At 37.0% G+C, this 20,989-nt stretch overlaps 1 protein-coding gene across 4 annotated transcripts in view; it reads right to left on the bottom strand.

Moving 5' to 3' along the window:
- The window catches only part of csnk1g1 (casein kinase 1, gamma 1), a 52,779-nt gene extending 32,952 nt beyond the window's left edge, over positions 1-19,827 (bottom strand). For 2 of the 4 annotated variants that reach the window (XM_074665870.1, XM_074665871.1), the window contains exons 1-4: positions 19,630-19,827; positions 4,437-4,852; positions 4,315-4,355; positions 1,962-2,031 (exon numbers count right to left, since the gene is read on the bottom strand). In XM_074665870.1, coding sequence (XP_074521971.1) covers positions 1,962-2,031; positions 4,315-4,355; positions 4,437-4,623 — 298 coding nt within the window. In that variant the 5' untranslated portion in view covers positions 4,624-4,852; positions 19,630-19,827. The remainder of the gene's footprint in view (positions 1-1,961; positions 2,032-4,314; positions 4,356-4,436; positions 4,853-19,629) is intronic. The other 2 variants (XM_074665872.1, XM_074665873.1) reach the window with 1 other exon arrangement.
- Between the last annotated feature and the right edge of the window lie 1,162 nt (positions 19,828-20,989).

The following is a 20,989-nucleotide window of genomic DNA, read 5'->3' as shown; positions in this document are numbered from 1 at the left end:
AGACCCAAATAATCTTGTTTTCTCTGACTCTGTAAACATCAAAACTCCCTAAGAAGAGTAGACTTTCTTCTTTTATGTCTCTGTTCCTGATTTTCCTGTTTTTAATATAAAAACAGAGAAAACATACTTTGTTAAATCACACTTGTTTCGAGCTGCCTTAACTTTTCTGACTTGCAGCGTCTCGCTGTGCCTCTGACATGTCACATCTTCTCCTCATATCCATGCTGAGCTCTCATCAGAAGAGCACTCCGCTCTCACCCACAGTAGTCAACGAGCAGGATTTTGATTGACAAGCTCCACCAGACCGCGCTTCCCCCTAGGGTCTTATAAGACACTTCAGGGGCTCAACTTTTTTCCAACCCATCTTATAAACAAAGACTAAAATGAAGGACTTAAATAAAAAAAAAAAAAATTTTGAAAAAAACAAACAAAAAAAAAAAAAATCACAACAAAAAACTGTTGATCAAAAAATCCTGATTCGACAATACACCATTTTTTCCTCTCACTCCTTCTAAACCAGGATTCTTGCACCTTTTAAAAAGTCAAATTTAATGCTTTTTTAGACATTTTTAAGACCAAAACAAATCTAATTTAAGACCCAAAGTTTCATTCTGTCGATGAAAAAAGTCAATTTATTCGCCGTAAACGCAATCACAACTCACAGTTGGCGGTTTCTCTTTTTTCCACTATTCTTTTTTTCGATTGTGAAGCAGAAAAGAGCCAACATAACATACACAAGTTGCATTATGGTAAAACACACACTGCATTGCACTTAACCCTTGTATTGTGTTAGAAAGCTGCTGACGTCTTCAGTGTTATCAGGTCAAATTTGACCCGTGGTTAAACTTAGCTTGTTTTTCACCTCATAGCTAACTTATTATGTATTCATATCCATGTAAACACTGTTTTAAATGTTATATTTTTTGGCTCTATACCCTTTATATCTCGCAATAAACCACCTGTTTTTAATTTAAAAAACTGTTTTAAATCACTTTTTTATTTCCTTTAGTAAAGATCATGAGTAAGCACATTATGCAAACCTTGAAGATTAAAATTAGAGCACACCTACCAAAAACAAGTTGTGTTTTTTGTTTTTAACCTATTAAACGCACCATCTGGGAATTTAATACCTACAGCAAATTTACGGTGAATTTAAGACAATTTGGGACCTTTATTTCCTGGATTTTAATTTAAGACATTTCAAGACTTTTTAAGGACCTGCAGGAACCTTATAAACGCACAGTTTGATTATTAGATGTTAAATTAAGCGTATTCTTTCTGACATGCCAAATGATTGAGGTGATAATAAGATAGTGTTTACAGCTCTTTGCATCCAAGAGGAAAAAACAGTTTGTCACAGCACTGATCGCCTTTATACTAAGAGCCACTCACGACATGTGTTCAGATTGTTAGCTGAAGCAGAACGAGACGCTGGACACATGTTGGTTAATCTATAGAGAGCAGGACACCTCCTGCTCGCAGACACACAGCAGAACATACACTAACATACACTACATCCTCCAACACAGCCTGCAACACTTCCTGCATGTTCAGCCCAGATAACCAGGAGGAAGTCTTTACGGCGAGCAGAGAAAAGGTCAGCTGCTGCATCTGTTCTGTGTGTGTGTGTGTGTGTGTGTGTGTGTGTATAAGGAGCTTTATGTCAACACCTTTCATACTGAACTGCACCTCTGGTAAGTTTAGTGCCAGGCGAGGTCACACTGTAACACCCTCTGTGTGCACGGAGCCGCCTCGACTCCTGCCCACTAAGTCCTGCAGATTAAATGAAGGTGCTGACCCAGCTTAACACAACCTGAGTGGAGTAATCACTTGTTGTGGAAATGATGCAATCTGCTGGGCTGATCATGCTTCCAAAACAGTCAGATCATAGTCATGGTCCACAAACTAACCCCCCACAGGCAGAGGCAGACAAACAACCAACAGTAACTCTGTGGCCTTACCTGTAGTTCCCAGGGTTTTGTAGAACCGGTACTCTAAATGCAGCTGTGGTGCCCTTGACTTCACTGGTTCCTGCACAGGGAACACATCAAAACAGAAACCAGTCAGAAACAACTCCCACAAAGTGGATCCTGTCAGAGCTGAAACCTCTCCTCTGCGTTTGCCGTGTGGACCGTGAAGTGCCGGCAGTTTTTTGATGACTCATCGTGCACTTAAGGGCCGACACCTGCAGCCACCTGAGGGATGTTATTACAGGATTTAGGATGAACCAGGAAAAACCCTCCAGCATGTAACACTAGCAGGTTTACTAAAAGGTGAATCCGTCTAAAAGTGGTTGATCTACAGAGAAGTCCCCACCCCGCGATGTTCAGAAACTTTACACACACGAGGAAGTTTACTGACAGTAAGAGCTGTACTTTAGCAAGTCTGGAGTTATATTATGTTATGTTTATTTAGTATCTTTATACCTGCAGGATTCTGGAGCATGCATGAACTAATTTAAGACTATCTGGTGATGTGGAGAAGTGCTAAACCTTCCCTCCATCTTCCAGCCCAGGGGTCTGCAACCTTTACTTTCATAGGAGCCATATTGCCTGAGCTCACACAGATTTAAGTTATTCCAGAGCCACAAGATCCACTTAATCTTCAAAATAAAGACTACAAAGTGTAAAAAATAAAAAATACATATGATTAAAATTAAGTTAAAATCAAGTCAAAATATAGTGAATAATTATCTAAAAAAGGAATTTTTTTTAGCTTATGAAATCGTATATGTATCTTAATAAATTATTTTAAATTTCCAGAAGTTTAAAAAAATAAATAAAAAAAAAAAAATGTGAAAATAAAAAAAAAGTGAAATATAAAAACTTAGCAGGAAATTAAAAAAGTTGAAAAAAAATCTAAATTTTGCTTAATTTCTAAAAATGGAAATTTCATTTTTTTTTGCAATTTCTTAAAATTACATTCTGCAAATTTTTTTTGCAAATTTTGCAAAATCTGGAAAAAATCAAAAAGTATTTTAATTTGATACATCTGCAAACAAAAACAAGATTTTAAAAGAATAACTGATAAAATAAAATGCTTAAATTGCTCAATTCAACATTTTTTGTTGTTTGCTGTCTCTCGCATTAAGTTTTTCCAGAGCCACAAGATCTACTTTATCTTCAGAATAAAGACAACAAAGTGTAAAATATAAAAAAAAAAATACAATTAAAATAAAGTTAAAATATAGTGAAAATATAGTAAATAATTATCAAAACAAGTTTTTTTAGCTTGTGAAATTCTATATATATCTTAAATTATTTTAAATGTTTGCAGAAATTTCCAGAAGTTTTGAAAAAAGAAATAGAAAAAAGGTGAAAATAAAAAAATTGCAATTTTAAAACTAAGCAGGAAATTAAAAAAACTTGAATTTTTTTTTTTAATATTGCTTAATTTCCAAAAATGGAAATTTAATTTTTTTGGCAATTTCTTAAAACTACATTTTTCAAAAAATCTTGCAAATTTTTCAAAATTTGCAAAAATCCAAAAAGTATCTTAATTTGATTAATTTGCAAACAATAAAGGTTTTTAAAAGAATAACTGAATTTGATAAAATATAATGGTTAATTTGCTCAATTCAAATTTTTTTGTTGTTTGCTAATGTCTTATCACATATCAATTATGTACATTAATATCCAGCACGCTGGCGTTTTCTCTTTTTTTCCAATATTTTGTTTTCAGATTGTGATGCAGAAAAGAGCCAACATAACATACAGAAGTTGCATTATGGTAAACAACACACTGCATTGTACTTAACCATTGTACTGTGTTAGAAAGCTGCTGACGTCTTTAGTGTTGGCGGGTCAAATTGACCCGTAGTTAAACTTAAACTTTTTATTTTGATGATATTTATATCTCCAGCATGTAACACCAGCAGGTTCACTAAAGGGTGAATCCGTCAAAAAGTTTCCTAAAGGGTTGATCTACAGAGAAGTCTCCACCCCCTGATGTTCAGGAGCAGTGTGAGCGGCTGGATACCATTTGGCTTAATCAGTGTATTAGTCCTTTAATGTGGCTTCTCTATTTACAACACTTCAGTGAACACTAACAAACCCCTGAGTCAGCCGTCAGGGTTTCAGGTCCAGCAGCTCCTGGACGGACACGCCTGCTGTGACCCAACATCTGCCCCCATCACCACAACAGCCAGGTATAAAAACACTGACAGGACCTAACTTTACCTCATCAGCGCAGTTTTTATTTCTATAAACATCAGTGTGGTCTGTTATTCTTTATCTTCATTATTAATTTGACCTAATTTGACCATCTTCCCTCGGGGAGGAGACGAACAAAGCCAAAATGAAAGCGTGCACTCACCAGTTTAATGGCTACATACTCGTTGGTGTAGAGATTTTTACCTGAAACGAGACGAGATCAGAATAAATTAGACTCCTTAAAATTAGTCAGAAAACATTTAAACATTATTTAGGTTTACGCACCGAGCTTCAGCTCCCCAAAGTTTCCACAGCCGATCTTCTTCCCCACGCGGAAGTTTGGCCCCACCATGAGAACCCCCGAGGAGCTGGAGGAGCCGGACGGCCTGGACGAGTGTCCGCTGCGGCTTCCCTGGGAAACTTTAGTGGCCCTGGCGGGCCGCTCACCATATTTGTCTCTTTGTTGATCCATGGTGAGAGCAGCAGAGGTCAGCGGGCGCCCAGACTGATGAACAGGAAGGCCTCCTGGGCCGGGCCCACCGCAGCCACAGCCCTGGTCACTGGGAGTGCCTGGATGGCACGGCCAGGCTCATGAGACACGACCCGGCACAGCTAACCTCCACGTCCTCTACCCGTGACCTTTAGCGGCTCCTCACCAGGCTGATCCCAACATCTGTCACAGGGAGGTGAAGGTGGGAGACCTGTGAAACAAGAGGATAAAGAGGAGAAACACTTAATCTCCACAGTAAGCAGCACATCAAACACAGCAGTGTCTTTCTAACAGACTGCACAAAGTGTTAGCCGACCTTTCAGCTAGCTTCTTTTCCAACAAAGAGCTGAACATGAACCAGGATCTCTCACCGACACAAAAACACTTTCTGCTTCATGTCATTTATTCTTATTTCACTCGAAAAGATCTGAAAATACCTGAGACAGAGACATTATTAGAGCCTGGAGACAGACCGATATGGTTTTATCAGGGCCGATACCGATAGTCAGTAGTCAAGGAAGCCAATAACCGATATTTGGGGCTGATATTCATTTGCAGTGAAAGTGAAAATATTGGCATCAAAATTTGGGATAGTTTAAACTCAAACACTTCACTTTTCTTAAAGGGCGTATTGCAGATTAAAGAGAACTGTTAAGAAATTGATAGGAAAATAACCTGAAAACAACATCCTGACAGAAATTCCTGAACTGATAAACCACAGGGTCTCCTGAAGACGTTTTAGTTAGTGCTGTCAGGCGATTAAAAAAAATTTATCTGATTAATTACAGGATTTGTAATTAATTAATCGAATTAATCACATTTTAATCTAATATCTGTTCAAGGTCCCAAAATAAAGAATTTGAGTTCTAGGACATTGAAAAATTGTAGTTCACAACTAATCAAATGAATATGTGAAAAAGAGAAGATTTGTAAATCCACATCTTTTTCTACTGTGAGAGCCGTGCGCTCTTTGGATGACAGATCAGCATGAATACGCGGACAAGATGTGAGATGACAGAGACACAGAGAGACGCTGCAAGTCAGAAAAGTTCAGGCAGCTCGTGCTCCAACTCAGGATGTGTCGCAGTAGTTCAGAGAGAAAGAGCGGCGCCATTGTGAGGAAAGACAACGGAGATCATGGAGAGGATCAAAGGATGGAGCACCCGAGATGAACGTGATCAAAAAAAGTTTGATATTTAAAAACAGGAAGAGAGACATGAAAGAAAAGAGTCCACTCTTTTTCAGTAGTTTTGGTGTCTACATGGTCATAGAAAACAATATTTGGGTCTAGAAAGATCGTTCAAGATGCTCAGAGCAGCCCCAAGCTGAAACATGACACCAGGAAGATGGAAGCAAATTTTCAAAGAATTCTTTAGATTTAAATACAGGACAAATATCAGCCATTCAGGGCTTGTTCGATGCAGTAAAGAGTGTAGAATTATCTGTTTTTTACAGAATTGAGCTTGAGCAAACGGTTGATTTTCTGCAGATTTTCAAAAAGGACGTGTTAACATTTGAGAATCTGTCGACAACACCACTTTCTTTTACATCTTCTGAAGAGGACAAACGGTTTGTAAATGCCAGGCATTTGAAAATAAGTGAGATTTTGAACCCCCCACGGGTTTGGGATCCAGATTAATCTGCGTTACTTTATATAATACGTTAATTTGCGGTTTATTAATTAATCTAATTAACGCGTTAAAATGACAGCCCTAGTTTAAGTACAGGTTTTTGTACTTCCGCGTTAAAAACCGGCATTTGAAGGTAACTCCACAGTCGTCACAGTGTTTAACATGAATAAACATGGATCAGACTGTCACTCCTGTTTATGAAGAGGAAGAAAATCTGTGTTCCTATCCATATGATGGTTTCTGAGCCTGTTAGGAAAGATGGAGAGCAGGAACAGAGCAGGATGAGGAGTAGTAACGTCCGTAGGAGAGCAGAGGAGCTGTGGTATGAGGAGAACCAGAGGAGAAAGGAGCAGGTGTCCTGATGAGTTAGCGCTGTTAGCTAGTGATATGTAGCCTAATGCTGTGTTCACATCAACATATTTAAAGTTTGAAATCAGATACACTAACTTAAAGAATAAGTAGTAGGTATAAGAGCTGATCTCAAAGCAACGCGCCACTGATCTAGAGTCAGAAAACCAAGACTTAGCTACGCTTAGCTCACGTTTCCGTCGGGTTGAATCTTGGGTCGAATCTCTGATAAATCCTTGTTTACGTCTGTCACTCGGAGCTGGGCTAGAAGCTGCTCCTTGTAAAGCTGGAGTTGTCTGATGGGAAAGTAGCCGCGTGAGCCTGGCTCCGGTATCCCATCCTGAACTCCATCCATAGACTTCATAAAACAGACTCCATCATATCAATCTTCTTGTCGAGAAATGGGCACCATGGACGACTTTGTTTTCTGTGACCAATGCAGAAATAAAGTCCTAGTCCTTGTCTTGTTAGCTACGCAAATCTGAGCATGGAAGCTAACTCACCAAGTCCAAAAAAGTGGCTTCAGTGCTCTGTTAAGCTTTGGTCAAATCAAATAATACTTTGGCAGAAACACAATAAACATGACCCGAAATGCCTGATCTCACTCATGCCGACCTGTTATCCACATTAGCTCAAAGTGGAGTGAAGGAACACGAGTTTTTGTTACGTCAAATGACGCGATGCTGAAAAAAACGCATTTTGAACAGCTGTACCAAGAACAGACACTTCTTCCTCTGAGTTTGTGCCTTTTTTTGTTGAATAACATATAAAATCAATGGAAGTCAAGTTTTTCAAAAACTGTCTCTGTGTGTCACCATGAGATGCCGATATGCTTCAAATTCCAAAATATCGGCCCCAATAATCAGTCTATCCCAACTAAGGCCTCATGAAAGCACTGTTGCAGCACACATTGAAAAAAGTAAATAAAAGCCCATTTCTTTATGCTTGGGGATCAAATGGAGCAAACCAGGCCAAAAATGCACAAAATGAACACAAGGTGGTCTTATTGAAAGCATAAGGCTGATTAATTATTCAAAAATCAACATGTGGTTAAATTTGCAACTTCTTCCTCCTCTTCTGTTAGACTCTAGTTTCAGCTCATTGTTAAAGCCCATGGGTCACATCAAGGCTCCAAATCCCCGGTTCAGAGGACGATGCTACGCGAGGACAGGAGCAGCTTACTGTAAAAGCGCTGCAGGGCTTAAGAGATACTCATCGAGTCACACTGGTCAGAGAAAACACAGCAAACGGTCTGAGCATCAGCACAAATCTTAAGTCATAGTTTGTTGTGATCACGAGGGCATCTAAGACTCTGCGCCGCCCACGGCGATCAGCCGGCAGACGATGTCAGCGGGGAATATTATGTAAACAATTACATAAAGCTGTGTCTGCTCGCAAGGACACCATAGCTTAACTCCACGGACGTCAAATCTCAGAAAATTCATTTTTTTGGTGAAACCTCCTCCTCCTCCGCGCGCCATGATGCAGCGTGAGGCCGGTTTGGTGTGATTCAGCGCTCGCTGAGGCATATGATGTTTATCAACTGCAGGCCTCTGTGCGGACTTCCTGTTCTGTCACTGAGCCTCAGCCATACATCGCAGTGAAGCTGCAGAGCAAATACTACCTGAGCTTTGGTTTTAAATCTGTTTTTCCTTCAGATACAACTTTCTCTCTTTCTTTGAGTGATTAAAACAACAACAGCTGCTAATGTTTTCATGACAGCGCTGTAATTCCTGAGCATGGAAAGGCTGCTGCTGAAAGTATTTGTGTGTGGGCTTCCGGATGACTCATGCTCAGTATTGCCTGCACAGATCTCCGCATCAAAGACAGCTAGTTTGCTCTCAAGGGCAACTGTGCACTGTTGCTATTACATAAAGCAGGAGCAGAACAACATGGCTATAAAGCCGGCTGCAGAGCTCTAACGGTTTCCACTGAGCAAACAGTCTTTTGTAGGCCACTGTAACAAGGTGTGGTGATTTGTTAAGCCAGGTGTTCCTCCTGACTGAAGATGTGGTGACCGTCTTGGAAAACAAAGTCCTTGGTAATAAGAGAATGATCAACACAATAATAAACACAGAGGACCCCTTTCTACACATTCACAGCAGGTGTTTATAACTCTGATGACTTCCTGGTCCTGTTGGAAACAACTCAGCTGCTCAGCAGAGCTTTGAACTTTGGTCGCTCCTGGACGTTTCTAAGATTTCAGTGATGATGCATGAGGATGTTAACAACCAAACGCTGATCAGATTGAGTCTTTGTGCCTGTGCATGTTTGAAATTACTTAATCTGTTATTTTACGTTTTACTTTCTTTTGTGTCTGCTGGGATTTTTCTTAGGATGGTCTCTCTGGTAGCTAATGTAATTATTAATCTAAGCTTCTCACAACTTTGGTGGAGTGATTTTTTAAAAAATTGTCATTTTTAAATTTTGTTCATTTGTTTTCATTTCCGTTTCGTTCCAAAATTTTAAAATAAGGTCAGTCAAAGCAGAGAAAAAAATAAAATAAAATAATAATAATACATATTAAAAAAAAAAAATATATATATATATATATATATTTTTTTATTATTATTTTTTTTTTTCAATGTGTGTATATCACAATTAAAACAGAAAAAAAAGACATAAAAAATAATAATGACAAAATTATGATAATATTGAAAATAAAATATGAAAACACAAAAAAATGAATATATGATAATACATATTTCATGTATGTACGTATATATATATTTATATATATATATCACAATTAAAACAGAAAAAAAAAAAAAAATAATAATGAAAAAGTTAATTTTGATAATAAAATATGAAAACACAAAAATAAAAAGAAGTTTAATAAATGATTATATATATATATATATATATATATATATATATGTGTGTGTGTGTATATATATATATATATATATACTCCAGAATTAAAACAGAAAAAAAATACAAAATAAAAAAATGACATAAAAAAGAATAATAACAAAATAAATTATAATATTTATAATAATATATGAAAACACATTTTATTTAATCCAAACATGCGTTCTTTGCTGTGCTGCTTACACTTCCTTTTATGTAAATTAATGATGTTTATCATGATTGGTATAAGCACACTCCATGGGGCTTAATTCATTTGTTATTGAACAGAAATATTCCTAAAACTATGAATAGAGAAAGTGCTAATGTATACAGTTTATGTTTACAGGAAGAGAAAAAATAAAGAACCTGGAATAAATAAAAAACTAAATCCTTATTTTATACTTTGAACCAGTGAGTTTTTTCAAGTTTTACTCATTGTGTATCTCTCATTTTTTCTCAAAAACAGAGCTGGTTTCTGATTTTCATTTCTTTTTATGCACGAGTCTATAAACTGAAGCAGAAATGTATCACAGCCTGTGTTTGGTCAGCTATGACAGAGGGCATTGTGCTTTTCACCAGCATGTGTCATGTTACTCTTTCATTTAAAGCATGGATATCATTGTCCTCATAAAAAGCCCAGTATGTTCAAATTATTTATTTATACGCCCGGCTCGTTTTGCACATCCTCTCTCCTTCTTTCGGGGATTTCCAGGAGGAGGCAGTGATAGCGTGTAGGCGAGAGAAACCCTGTGAGTGCTGTTTCTCCACGTCTGCAGATGCTGTTGCTGTCAGTTAGGGGAGAAAAGCCTGAGAAACTAATCTGAAGAAGTGCGTTTTCAACTCGAATATGACACAATGCAGAGTCAGACCCATTCAGACAGCAGTAGCATGTCTGGACGCCATTTTGCTCGAGTGACTCTGTTTGCACGGCTGGACCAAAGAATCAGAGTCTGAAGAGATCGAATGTGTATTAAATTATGTCTCACATTAAATACAGAGGCGTTTGAGCTGCTAAACTGCTTCATAAAACTTTTATTAACTATTTATTTTTAGACTCTGAACTGAAAACGAAACACACACCCTCTCTGCCTGTTTCATTGTCACTGGTTTAACTTGTAGGAGAAACAAAGTGAGCGTGTATCTGAAACATGTTCAGACATGTCCAAACTGAGGATTAGGGAGGAAAAGTCAAAGTGGGATATGGAAGAATCCTATTTATACAGAACATGACGGCAAAATTACGCCTAGTGACGGGTACAAAACATCTGCAGCCTTGAGTTAGAAAGTCTCGTTTGTCAGACTGAGCTGTTTGGCATCGACAGAGAAGATATGGCACAACCCACAGACTGAGCTTTGAATGCATGTTCCTACAAATGTGGCTCCATTTAAAAAGAGGAGTAAACAGACTTTCCAAAGATTTATGGTTAGCTCCTGAGTTGAATATGTTTGTAAAATAAATCACTCACTGTTACACAACATTCCACTAAATTACACTCTTTTCAGCTTTATTTATGTAAAAAGTCAAATCATGGGAACTATTGTTTCTGTTAATGTTGACCTGATGCTGTAGTTTTCCTCCAGGACAGAAACTACTGTAGTGATGTAAATACTGCATCTGATCCTGTGAATGAAAGCTCATCACACGGCGTAAACAGTTTAAATTAACCAGTTTATTTAAAGAGCAGAGATAAGTCCAGCACGCTGCTGACGAGGAACATCTTGTGGTTTACACAAAGAGCTTTCTCAGTGTTGCTGAAATGTGGGGAATCCCCGGCCTTTATCCCTGTGAAGGTGCCATGTCTGCTGATAAATGAGGATGTGTTTGAGGATACACGGCCTCTGGAGCTCTGTGGACGTTATCCTGCTCTAAATTCTAAGGAGGAGAAATCAAGTTTCTATGAGTCTTCAGTGATATTTTTACTACTTTTTCTCCTGTGTTTGTCTGGAGATCCTACATGTAACCATGGCTGCATTGTTTACATGTGAAATCAGCTGTTAGCAGTCTGTAGCATGTCAATGCTAACTGGTGCTAGGCCGGATGTCTTCCCACAAGGTGAGAAGAAGGAGGTGAGGACGACATGCTGGTTCTCAGGTGTGAGCTAAGAAGTGACGACATGGACCTGTCCTTCCATCCATCGTTATTGGGAACGTAAGATCTATCTCCAATAAGATGGACGAGCTAGCTGTGCTAACCCAGCAACAGAGGGAATACCAGAGGGCAGAGTAGCATCATGCTATTCACAGACATGGCTAACAGAGCTAACACGCTTTTCGCACTTTCTGTACACTTTCTTACTTTGGTTTTCTTGATTGCTGCCGTGACTTCAATTTTGTTGTACTTGTTACAATGACAATAAAGTTCTATTCTATTCTATTTAATCTAATCAGGGGAAAATTCTCAATAAATTCTGAAATATTTAAATAAGTAATAAAAAATGTTCCATTATTTTGTCGGCCATGTTATGGACAAAAGTTGTGACCATTTTCCCAACATAAATCTGTATTATACTGGATTTAGAGTTACTCAACATTTCTCTGTCAGACTACACTCCCTAGAAATGTCCCTCATCATTTATTTCACATTTTTCACAAAAACATCAAAAATTTGCAAAATAAAAAATGAATTTTAAAAATGTGTAAAATTTCAAAGAAATTGATGAAATGTCATAAATTTGCAAAAAATAAAAAAAAACCTAAATAATGCAATTTCAAAATTTTGTTTGGTTTCCAAAAACTGTAAAAACTTTCTAGAATTGCAAAAAAAAAAGAGGGATTTATATTAAAAAAATCAAAAATTTGCAAAATCTTTAAAAATCTTAAAATCTTTTAAAAAATTTCTTAATTTGCAAAAATATCAAAAATTGAAATGAAAAAAAATTCCAAAAAAAATAAAAAAATCACAAAGATTAAAGTTTTGTTTCAAGAGGTGATGCATTTTAGTACAAATTTTATATTATGATTTTACTTAGTGTCTGTGTTGTTATCATTAAAATATTTAAAGCCCTTTATTTTAATAATATTTTTAAAGCTACAAGGAGCCACCGCAAAGGAGTCAAAGGGCCGCATGAGGCTCCAGAGCCACAGGTTGAAGACCCTTGCTTTAGTGGATGAGAGCAGAGCAGGAAGAGAAAGGAGGACCAGCGCTGAATATTAGAAAGATAATAAACAGAAATTATTCTCATAAAGTTGTGCTGTTGCCTGTAATATGTTAAGAACTCAAATCTTTGGGCATTTCATACCAGAAAACACACGGATGATTGAAAAGCAAAATAAGTATTTAACAGAGCAGCCTGTCCTCTCAACAGCTGACAGATAAATACTAAATAAATCAAATCCAGCTCAATAAACCATCACATCTTTTTGTCTTATCAAATAAACATTACATTTTCACTCAATTTGCTTTCTGGAGGAATCCAGAAGACAGCAAAGCCGTGTCTCTACCCTGTGGTAATCCCTCTGCTTTACACTCCTGCACTCTGCTTATTCTGCATGGGCCTCGAGTGTTTCATATTACAGCAGGTGCTAACAGGGCAGCTATAAAACACAGCGCAGTGTGGAGAGCATATCAAACACAAACACACCTGTTTACAGTCCAATCACAGGCTGGACCGCGGCAGCTAGGCGGACGGAAAGTGGCAAAGAGCTTTCTTTGATGCTGCTGATATCAAACTGAACGCTCCCATAGCTCAGGGTACAGGAGGTAATTGGTTAATTACTGTTTTTGAAATCAAAATATAGTTGTTAGTGTTTTTTCTACAGCTGCATCGTCAAAACTAAAGGCTGATTACATGCCTCAAATTTCCCATCAAAATCCCTGACAAAAACGAGATGCTTCAAGCTGATTAGCATCCATGTAAAGGGACTAATTTGTCGACATCTTTTGGTTTTTGCAGCGACATAAAGGCAGTGAGTGGAGTGATTAACCTTCAGCAGAAAGATCAGCCTGAGAGGGGGGCTGCCAGCGGAGCAGACACCTACTGAGGCAGTGCCAGCTAACAGCTGCCTCGCTCCTTAAAGCCGCTGCTTATGAAATATGACTGGAGGGATTCAGATTAGCAATCATTTCCCTCCTCCATCAATTCACCGAGCACAACAACAACAACGCGTGCATTACATGGCTGCTGCGTGCACCCACACGCGTGACAACGATCTCACTGGTCCACCCACTGGTTTCATCTCAAATCTTAATATTAGAGCATAATCACCACTCGTTTAGCAAAGATATTAGCTCTACCAGGCAGTGAGTGTTATAATTCACCAGGAATTTAGAGAAAGGACAGACGCTGACGAAGTAAAGTGCGTCAGAAAAAAACAACATCCCTAGAAGTTTTATTGGTCAGTTATAATCTGTGTACTACAGAAGCATATTGCATTCACTTGAAAAAAAACCAACTCAGGTTTTTCAGAGTAATTTATTCTTCAGTTTGTTTTTTGTGGTAATTAATTTTGTTTTTCTGATTAATATTTTTTATTGGTTTATTTTTTGTTATAATTATTTCTTTTTTATAAGTATTTTTTTGTGGTAATTAATTTTGTTTTTTTGATTATTTTTCTATAAGTTTGTTTTTTGTTATAATTATTTCTGTTTTTTATGAGTAATTTTTTTGTGGTAATTAATTTTGTTTTTCTGATTAATATCTTTTTATTGGTTTATTTTTTGTTACAATTATTTCTTTTTTATAAGCAATTTTTTGTGGTAATTAATTTTGTTTTTTTGTTTAATATTTTTTTATTGGTGTGTTTTTTGTTATAATTATTTGTTTTTATGAGTAATTTTTTTTCTGTTTTCAGATTACTTTTTTCCTGTTTTTTTGTGGTAATTTTTTCTTCCTGTTTTTAGGAGTAATTTTTTTTCCTGAAGTATCGAGCTACTTAGAAATCCCGTGAGAACCTCCAACCTGCAGACGACTCTCGTGGATGTGTGGTGGCTCCCTAATCCTAACCCTGAGTTACCTTTAGCAAAAAGTAGTTAATTCGAAACCATAACAAGGGTATCATACCCTGTGTGTGGCTAATACCTGACCTTTACTGACCCGGTACGGACCGGTAGAAAGTTAAGGATAAGGCATAAATGTGCGGAACAGGATCTCTGATCCGTGCGGGACACAGGAGCCACCACACATCCACGGAAGCCGTCTGCAGGTTGGATTTCGAAGTAGCTCGATACTTCAGGAAAAAATTACTACGAAAAACAGGAAAAAAGTAATCTGAAAACAGAAAAAAAATTACTCATAAAAACAGAAATAATAACAAAAAAACAAACCAATATAATAATTATAACAAAAAACAAACCAATAAAAAAATATTAATCAGAAAAACAAAATTAATTACCACAAAAAAACAAACCGAAGAATAAATTACTCTGAAAAACCTGAGTTTTTTTTTTTCTTCAAGTGAGTGCAATACGCTTCTGTAGTTTACTGCCGTTAAAAAAAAAAGAGTAAAAAAAACACTGATACACGGATCAATTATCAAAGTAACTGGTGGCTGATTTATCCTTCTTGGTCGACTCACACAGTCTGTGAATAAATGCAGCACAGCCACTTTTCCTCGCCCTCCCTCGTCAGCAGCAGCTCCCAGAGGCTCCAGCTCTCACTGGAGCAAACGTCCAGCTGGTAACTTATATTTCTATAAAGTGTCAGCTCCAGAAAACTGGGACTGCTCCTTTAAAGCATGCAGCTGAGCTGTTTAGTGGATTTGGGTTAATCAATCGTTTTTATCAGATGGAGGGTAACTGAAAACTACCCATATATACACACTATTGATTCCCCAACAATTCAGCGTTGCAGCTGGGTTTGACCATTCACATTTGGGTGTAACACGTCTGTGGATATTTGACTGTACGCAGAGAGTATTTGCATTCTTTATTACAGTAACAGTTACAGTTTAACTTGGCATTATTTCCTCATGACTGCACCTCCCAAACCTCACCCACATTTTTTTCCAATATCAGATTTTTTCAGTTTTTTTTTTCAGATTCTTTCAGGTATGATTGTTAGTTCCTCTTTCTGTCTGTTATTTTTTTCCTATTATGAAATTGTAAATATCAAATCTCCTTCTGAGTGAAGTCATTAGTTTTTACCCTCATGAGGACCTAATGTACCCAGTTCCTGCATTTTTTCACCGTTTTGTCCTCCATTTAAATGTTTTTTAATTTATCAGTGAATTGACACTGTCCTAATTTCATTTTAACTTTTAGGGCGTATTCAAACCAGGAAAGTCCATAGTTTGCTTTCTTTGGTCCGGACCAAAATAAAATGTATCTTTTTTGGTTTGGTGCAGTTCCTTTTCACATTGCAATTTTCACAAGAGTCCCAGGATTTGACAACAAATCCACGTGTGTGCAAAGATCGTTCAATCATTGGACAAAACTGTCTGGGGCGGGTAACGCGGTGAAATACGGAAGTAAACAATCATAGAGCTCCGGTGTGCTGCACTCGTTGTGCTTGTAATTTTTTTAATGTGTTTTTTTGTAGCATACTTTTTATGTTGGCGTTTGCCCAAATATAGAGGAGACATTGTGTCTCCTCAGTGCCCCACGTTGTACCCCGACTCATGTTTGGCGACGTAATGCTAACCACAGACTGTGATGCTAACCAAACAAAATGTCCCATAATGCCTGTGGCTACGGAAGCCCGTTACGTTCAAAAAGGTGTGTGGTTTCAGAATTGGTTCGAACCACAGTGCGGTCACTTTCACACATAAAGTGAACCGCACCACGGTTCTGGTTTGTATTCAGACCAGCCCAAAAGGTCTGCACCATGGACTTTTTTTGGTTTAGTCCGAACCAAACAGCTCAGGTGTGAAAGGTCCTTAAACTTTATACATGCAGAGACGTGATTGGTTGGAGCCACACAGCCAATTTTAGACGGCTTCTTTTGCCAGCACAAACATTTGCTTGAAAAAGGTCAACAACCGAAACGTCATAACAATGTTCTTCTTTCTGGAAGTTGGTCGGTGTGCGGGAACTTTCTTACAACATCACTCAGAATAAAAGAAACAGCTTCGATGATTTAGTTTGGGCGGAGTAAGCACCATCATTTTGCATTTTTAATGATTTAATCTACACAAAAATGTTTACAGAAAAATCATCAGTGCAGGACTTGACGTTAGAGGCGGGTAAAAATATTGATGCATCGAAATATTTCTTTGCCCAATTCACTATCGATTCAGCAAATCCTCTGAATCGATTCATCTCCTGGACAGTGAGGGGGACTGTGCGTGTTATTCCCGTTGTGTGGACGAAGGCCACCAGAGACCAAGCAACAAAAAAAAACAAAAACAAAGCAGCAGCAACAGCACAAAGCCTGATCCTTTGGCTTTAAAGTCTGACGTTTGGGTTGCTTTACTGCTACAAAACGTGAGGTGACATACCACATATGTCCAAATAGGGCATGAAAATTGATAATCAAAGCATTTAAAACAGTATTGAATCTAAATTGAATCGATTTGATATGGAATCGAAATCGAATCAATATTGAATTGATATCGAATCGATATCGAATCGAATCCCAACCTAAAGATTCAAAATCAAATCGAATTGTGAGGTTCTTAGCAACACCCAGCCCTACTTAACGTGGGAACGATATTTGGACAATTGCTCTCATCCATCCTCACAACTTGTGTAGTATTTTAAACGCACCATAAAACGCCACCTGAAACTTTTTCCTTTCAACTTTTTTCTTAAAATGCCAAAAGTGAGCAGCGTGAAGTGGAGTTAGTTGTTCACAGTCTCTTTTCCTTGAAGCCCACCCTGCTTAAAGCTCAGTCCTGGGACCACCACTGAATTAAGTCACACATTACTATGAGAAATGAGCATAAGCTTAATGTTCTTACAAAAAGAAAGTGAAGAAAATGTGTTTTTAATCTAAACGTGCAAATTAAATTTTGACAGAGAAAGCCTCCAGTGGAGCAAACGATGCACTAAAACACTGTTTTAATTTGAGTCCCAGCATTTAAAATAACTTTGCAGCACTCTCCCACATCATTATCAACACATGAGTAATTCCTGATATTTCATCCCAGACATTTTCAGGTTAATTCAGTTAATCGTTGGAAAAATAAGGAGGAAAATGTTGCGTCTGATCCTTTTTGGTTTTAAAATTCAAGAGGACACTCTTTAAGAGGATTAAAGCTGGTGTTGTAGTGCGAACCATAACTGGAGCAGATTCTGAGAAGTTGCTGTTAGTCAGCAAACAAAGTGACATGATGATTTAGTCATCCCCATACATCAGATGGTTAATAAATGTGGGAATCAGAGGGTTAGCCGTGATAATGCTGGAAATGATAGCTGATACTCTGCCCATGATAACAAGATAACATGATACAGTCATTCTGTAAAAATGTCACATGGCAGCATCTACTCAAGCTCCTCTGAGTTTACATGTTTGATTCAAAAACTGAAGTACAGATTAGAGCTGAAACGATTCCTCGATTCATTCGAGGTACTCCATTACAAAAAATACTCAAGTAATTTTCTCCGCCTCGAGGAATCGTTTAATTTTAAAAAAGATCAGAGAGTGGTATTTCAAATAGAGCTGAGGCCATATTAAGAGAGTTTTCAGACCCCTCAAGCCACCTCTTTGTCAAAATAGCAACTAGCATCAAATCTAGCTTCTTTTCTGGAGTTTGGAGACTAATGGGTCATTCCACGAAACGGGTGATATTTGGGTCCGCAACATTCGATGAGATGTACAAGGCAAAAAAAATGTGTCAAAGTGTGTTTACAAATGTTGGAGCTACCAAAGCAAGTGCTCTTACTGACATGCTGTATCAGAAAATTCTATTTCTTAAAGAGAAAAAAATTTATTTGAAAAATAACAGCTCTTTAACTAAACAAAAATTTATTTTATCCGTTTACTCGATTAATCAATGGGATTTTCAGTAGAATACTCGAATACTAAAATATTTGATAGCTGCAGCCCTACTATAAAGTACCATAAATTATGGAAAGGACCTTTTCACCTCATGTCTTTTTACATTGTCTCTCTGTTAGTCTCGATTTAAGCTGTGCTTTTTGTTTTTTCCTTTATTGTGCTCATTGTTTGTTTGTGTTTTATTATTTTGTGTCAAAGCACTTTGTAAACTATGTTTTTAAAAGTGCTATACAAATAATAAATTATTATGCTTTATCGCAACTTTCAGTTGTTGTTGGCATCCACTTTTTAAAAGTTGTAGTTAACATTTTTACAGATATGCTGTAAGCTAAGGAGGAATAAAGCTTGAAAGAACAAATGAAACTAAAGGCAGGTTTATCCACACTCCCACAACAACAAACAGCAGTTATTCAAGACCAACTTGCTGAAGAAAATGAGAAATTATTTAATCATTTTTTAAAATTTAAGACATGTGCCGGAGAGTGTGTGATTTGCTTTAATGTTATATTTAATTTCTCTTTATGAAACTAGAAATGACATTATTTATAGCTGGTGTTTATACCGCTCACGATCCTTATTGTTGTATTTTATTGTAACTAGAGTCTTTATGTATTTTTTTACTCTATTCTTTTTTATTTTTGTATTTTTCTGCTAACTCCATCGATTTCTGCTGTTAACACAACAATTTTCCAGTTTGGGATCAATAAAGTAACTCTATTCTTTTCTATTCTATTCTATTTTAAAACTTTAACTTTAACAGTTGCAAGAAGGAAAATAAATATTCATAGATATTTTTTGGGTCAAAGCTTGAATACCTATGAAACTTAATACCTCATAAAACCACAATTAAGCGTTTTTAATGCCCTTTAAGGCCCTTAATTTTCCCAAAATTGATTTATCAACTTTAATTCTTTTGAAGACCCCGCGGACACCCTGTTATTAGTGATGGACACATCGATTAGTAACCGTTAGCCAAGTTAGCCTTCCTGCTTCCCATCATACAAAGCTAGCGTTAGCCAAACATCATTTTAATACAGAGGGTATGGGTTAGAAAATACATAATTAGGAAATATTAAATTCATATTTTATATTTTTGCCTTTGAGAACAGATAAAGCAGATAAAAAAAGCAGGCTTATTGGTGTTAACGGCTCGGCTGGCTAACACCTCCTGATGGCTAGGTGACAGCTGGAAATTAGCTCCGTTAGCAACAAAAATATGAGCTAACGACCAAAAAGCCTTCCATCAAATGTCGCTGTCGACACAAACAAAGCCACAGACTCACCTTCAGGGGGAGTAAATCCAGCTGGTGGAGGAGCAGCTCTCTCGGCACGGATGAAGACGTCTCCCCGGAGCTTGTGTGGAGGTTTGGGGCTGTTACTTGTTGTTACTGAGGGGTTTTCAGGCTAACAGCGGAGGATCGTCTCTCTCCATTCTTCGCTGCTGCTTGTGAAACGCTCCAACACACCGGAAGTACAAACACGGCACCGCCCGCTTCAGGACACACGTTTCCGGGTCACACTGACACGGGCTAATTAACTAACACTTCATTTCCAACATTGATCTTAATGATGAACATCCTCAAATTAAGAATTAAAACTGAAGCAGAGGATTTTCCCAACTGGATTAGTAAAAATAATCTGATCACGCCAACCATAATACTCTTCAATGAAGGACATCAATCAATCAATCAAAATTTATTTATACTGCACTTTTCATACAAATAAGATGTAGCACAAAGTGCTTTACAAACACACACATGAATTAAATAAAGGAATTATACCCCAAACCCACTCCACCCAGCCCCGGAACCCACCCACACAGTGTTAATAAGAAGCAACATAGATAAAAGACAATAATAAAGCACACTGCTGTACCCGGTACATACTGAGGAAACGCTGTCTTAAAGGTTTAAAAATGAGAAAACACTGGAGGGTAGGTAAAAGGAATAAAATTAAGTATATCATGATATAAAATAAGAAATACATTTTTCAGAATTAAGAATAAAAATACTTGAAATCAAGTTAAAATATACATAACTTAAAATAAAATAAAAAAGCCAAGTGTTATTGTTATTAATTTGATAATAGTTAATGTAATGTAATGCCTTTCTGAAGAAATATAAATATTTTAAGGTCTTTTCAGCCTCTGTGTGGAGCTAAACCTGACACCTTTTTGAGACCAGATGTAACCTAGGTGATTTTTTTGTGCTGTCGCATTTTCTGTAATGTTAAGTTTGCTTATCAAAATTAACAACACAATACATATTTGTGTTTATTATTTTTTTTAATAATTAAATCATGGTAAATGTAAAAAAACGGAAATTCTAATTTTTGATACAAAAGTTGTTTTTCATTTATTTATTTCATTTTATTTTTCTTTAAAAGTACTTTCAAAAAGTTTTTTATATTATTACTGCCACATTTTATTACAATGGTCTGAAAACGTTATACTTGTCTTACTATTTTTCTTTGTTTCGGAAAAATGAATGTAACTTTGTCTAGCTGCAAAACACATTTTAATTTTGCAGTGAGTAAAAACTTCTTAAAAAAAACATTAAATCATAAAAAAATGTGTTGAAAAAAATATTTAAATTATGAATTTAGATAAAGCAATTCACTTTGTGTGTATCTGAGAAATCAGCA

The sequence above is a fragment of the Halichoeres trimaculatus genome, unplaced genomic scaffold (assembly GCF_033239565.1).
Source record: "Halichoeres trimaculatus isolate MK-OKI-2021-1 unplaced genomic scaffold, fHalTri1.1 fHalTri1_scaffold_3, whole genome shotgun sequence".
Lineage (NCBI taxonomy): Eukaryota > Metazoa > Chordata > Actinopteri > Labriformes > Labridae > Halichoeres > Halichoeres trimaculatus.
Note: the sequence above shows the minus strand (reverse complement) of the source record. Positions and strands in the feature narration are given on the sequence as shown.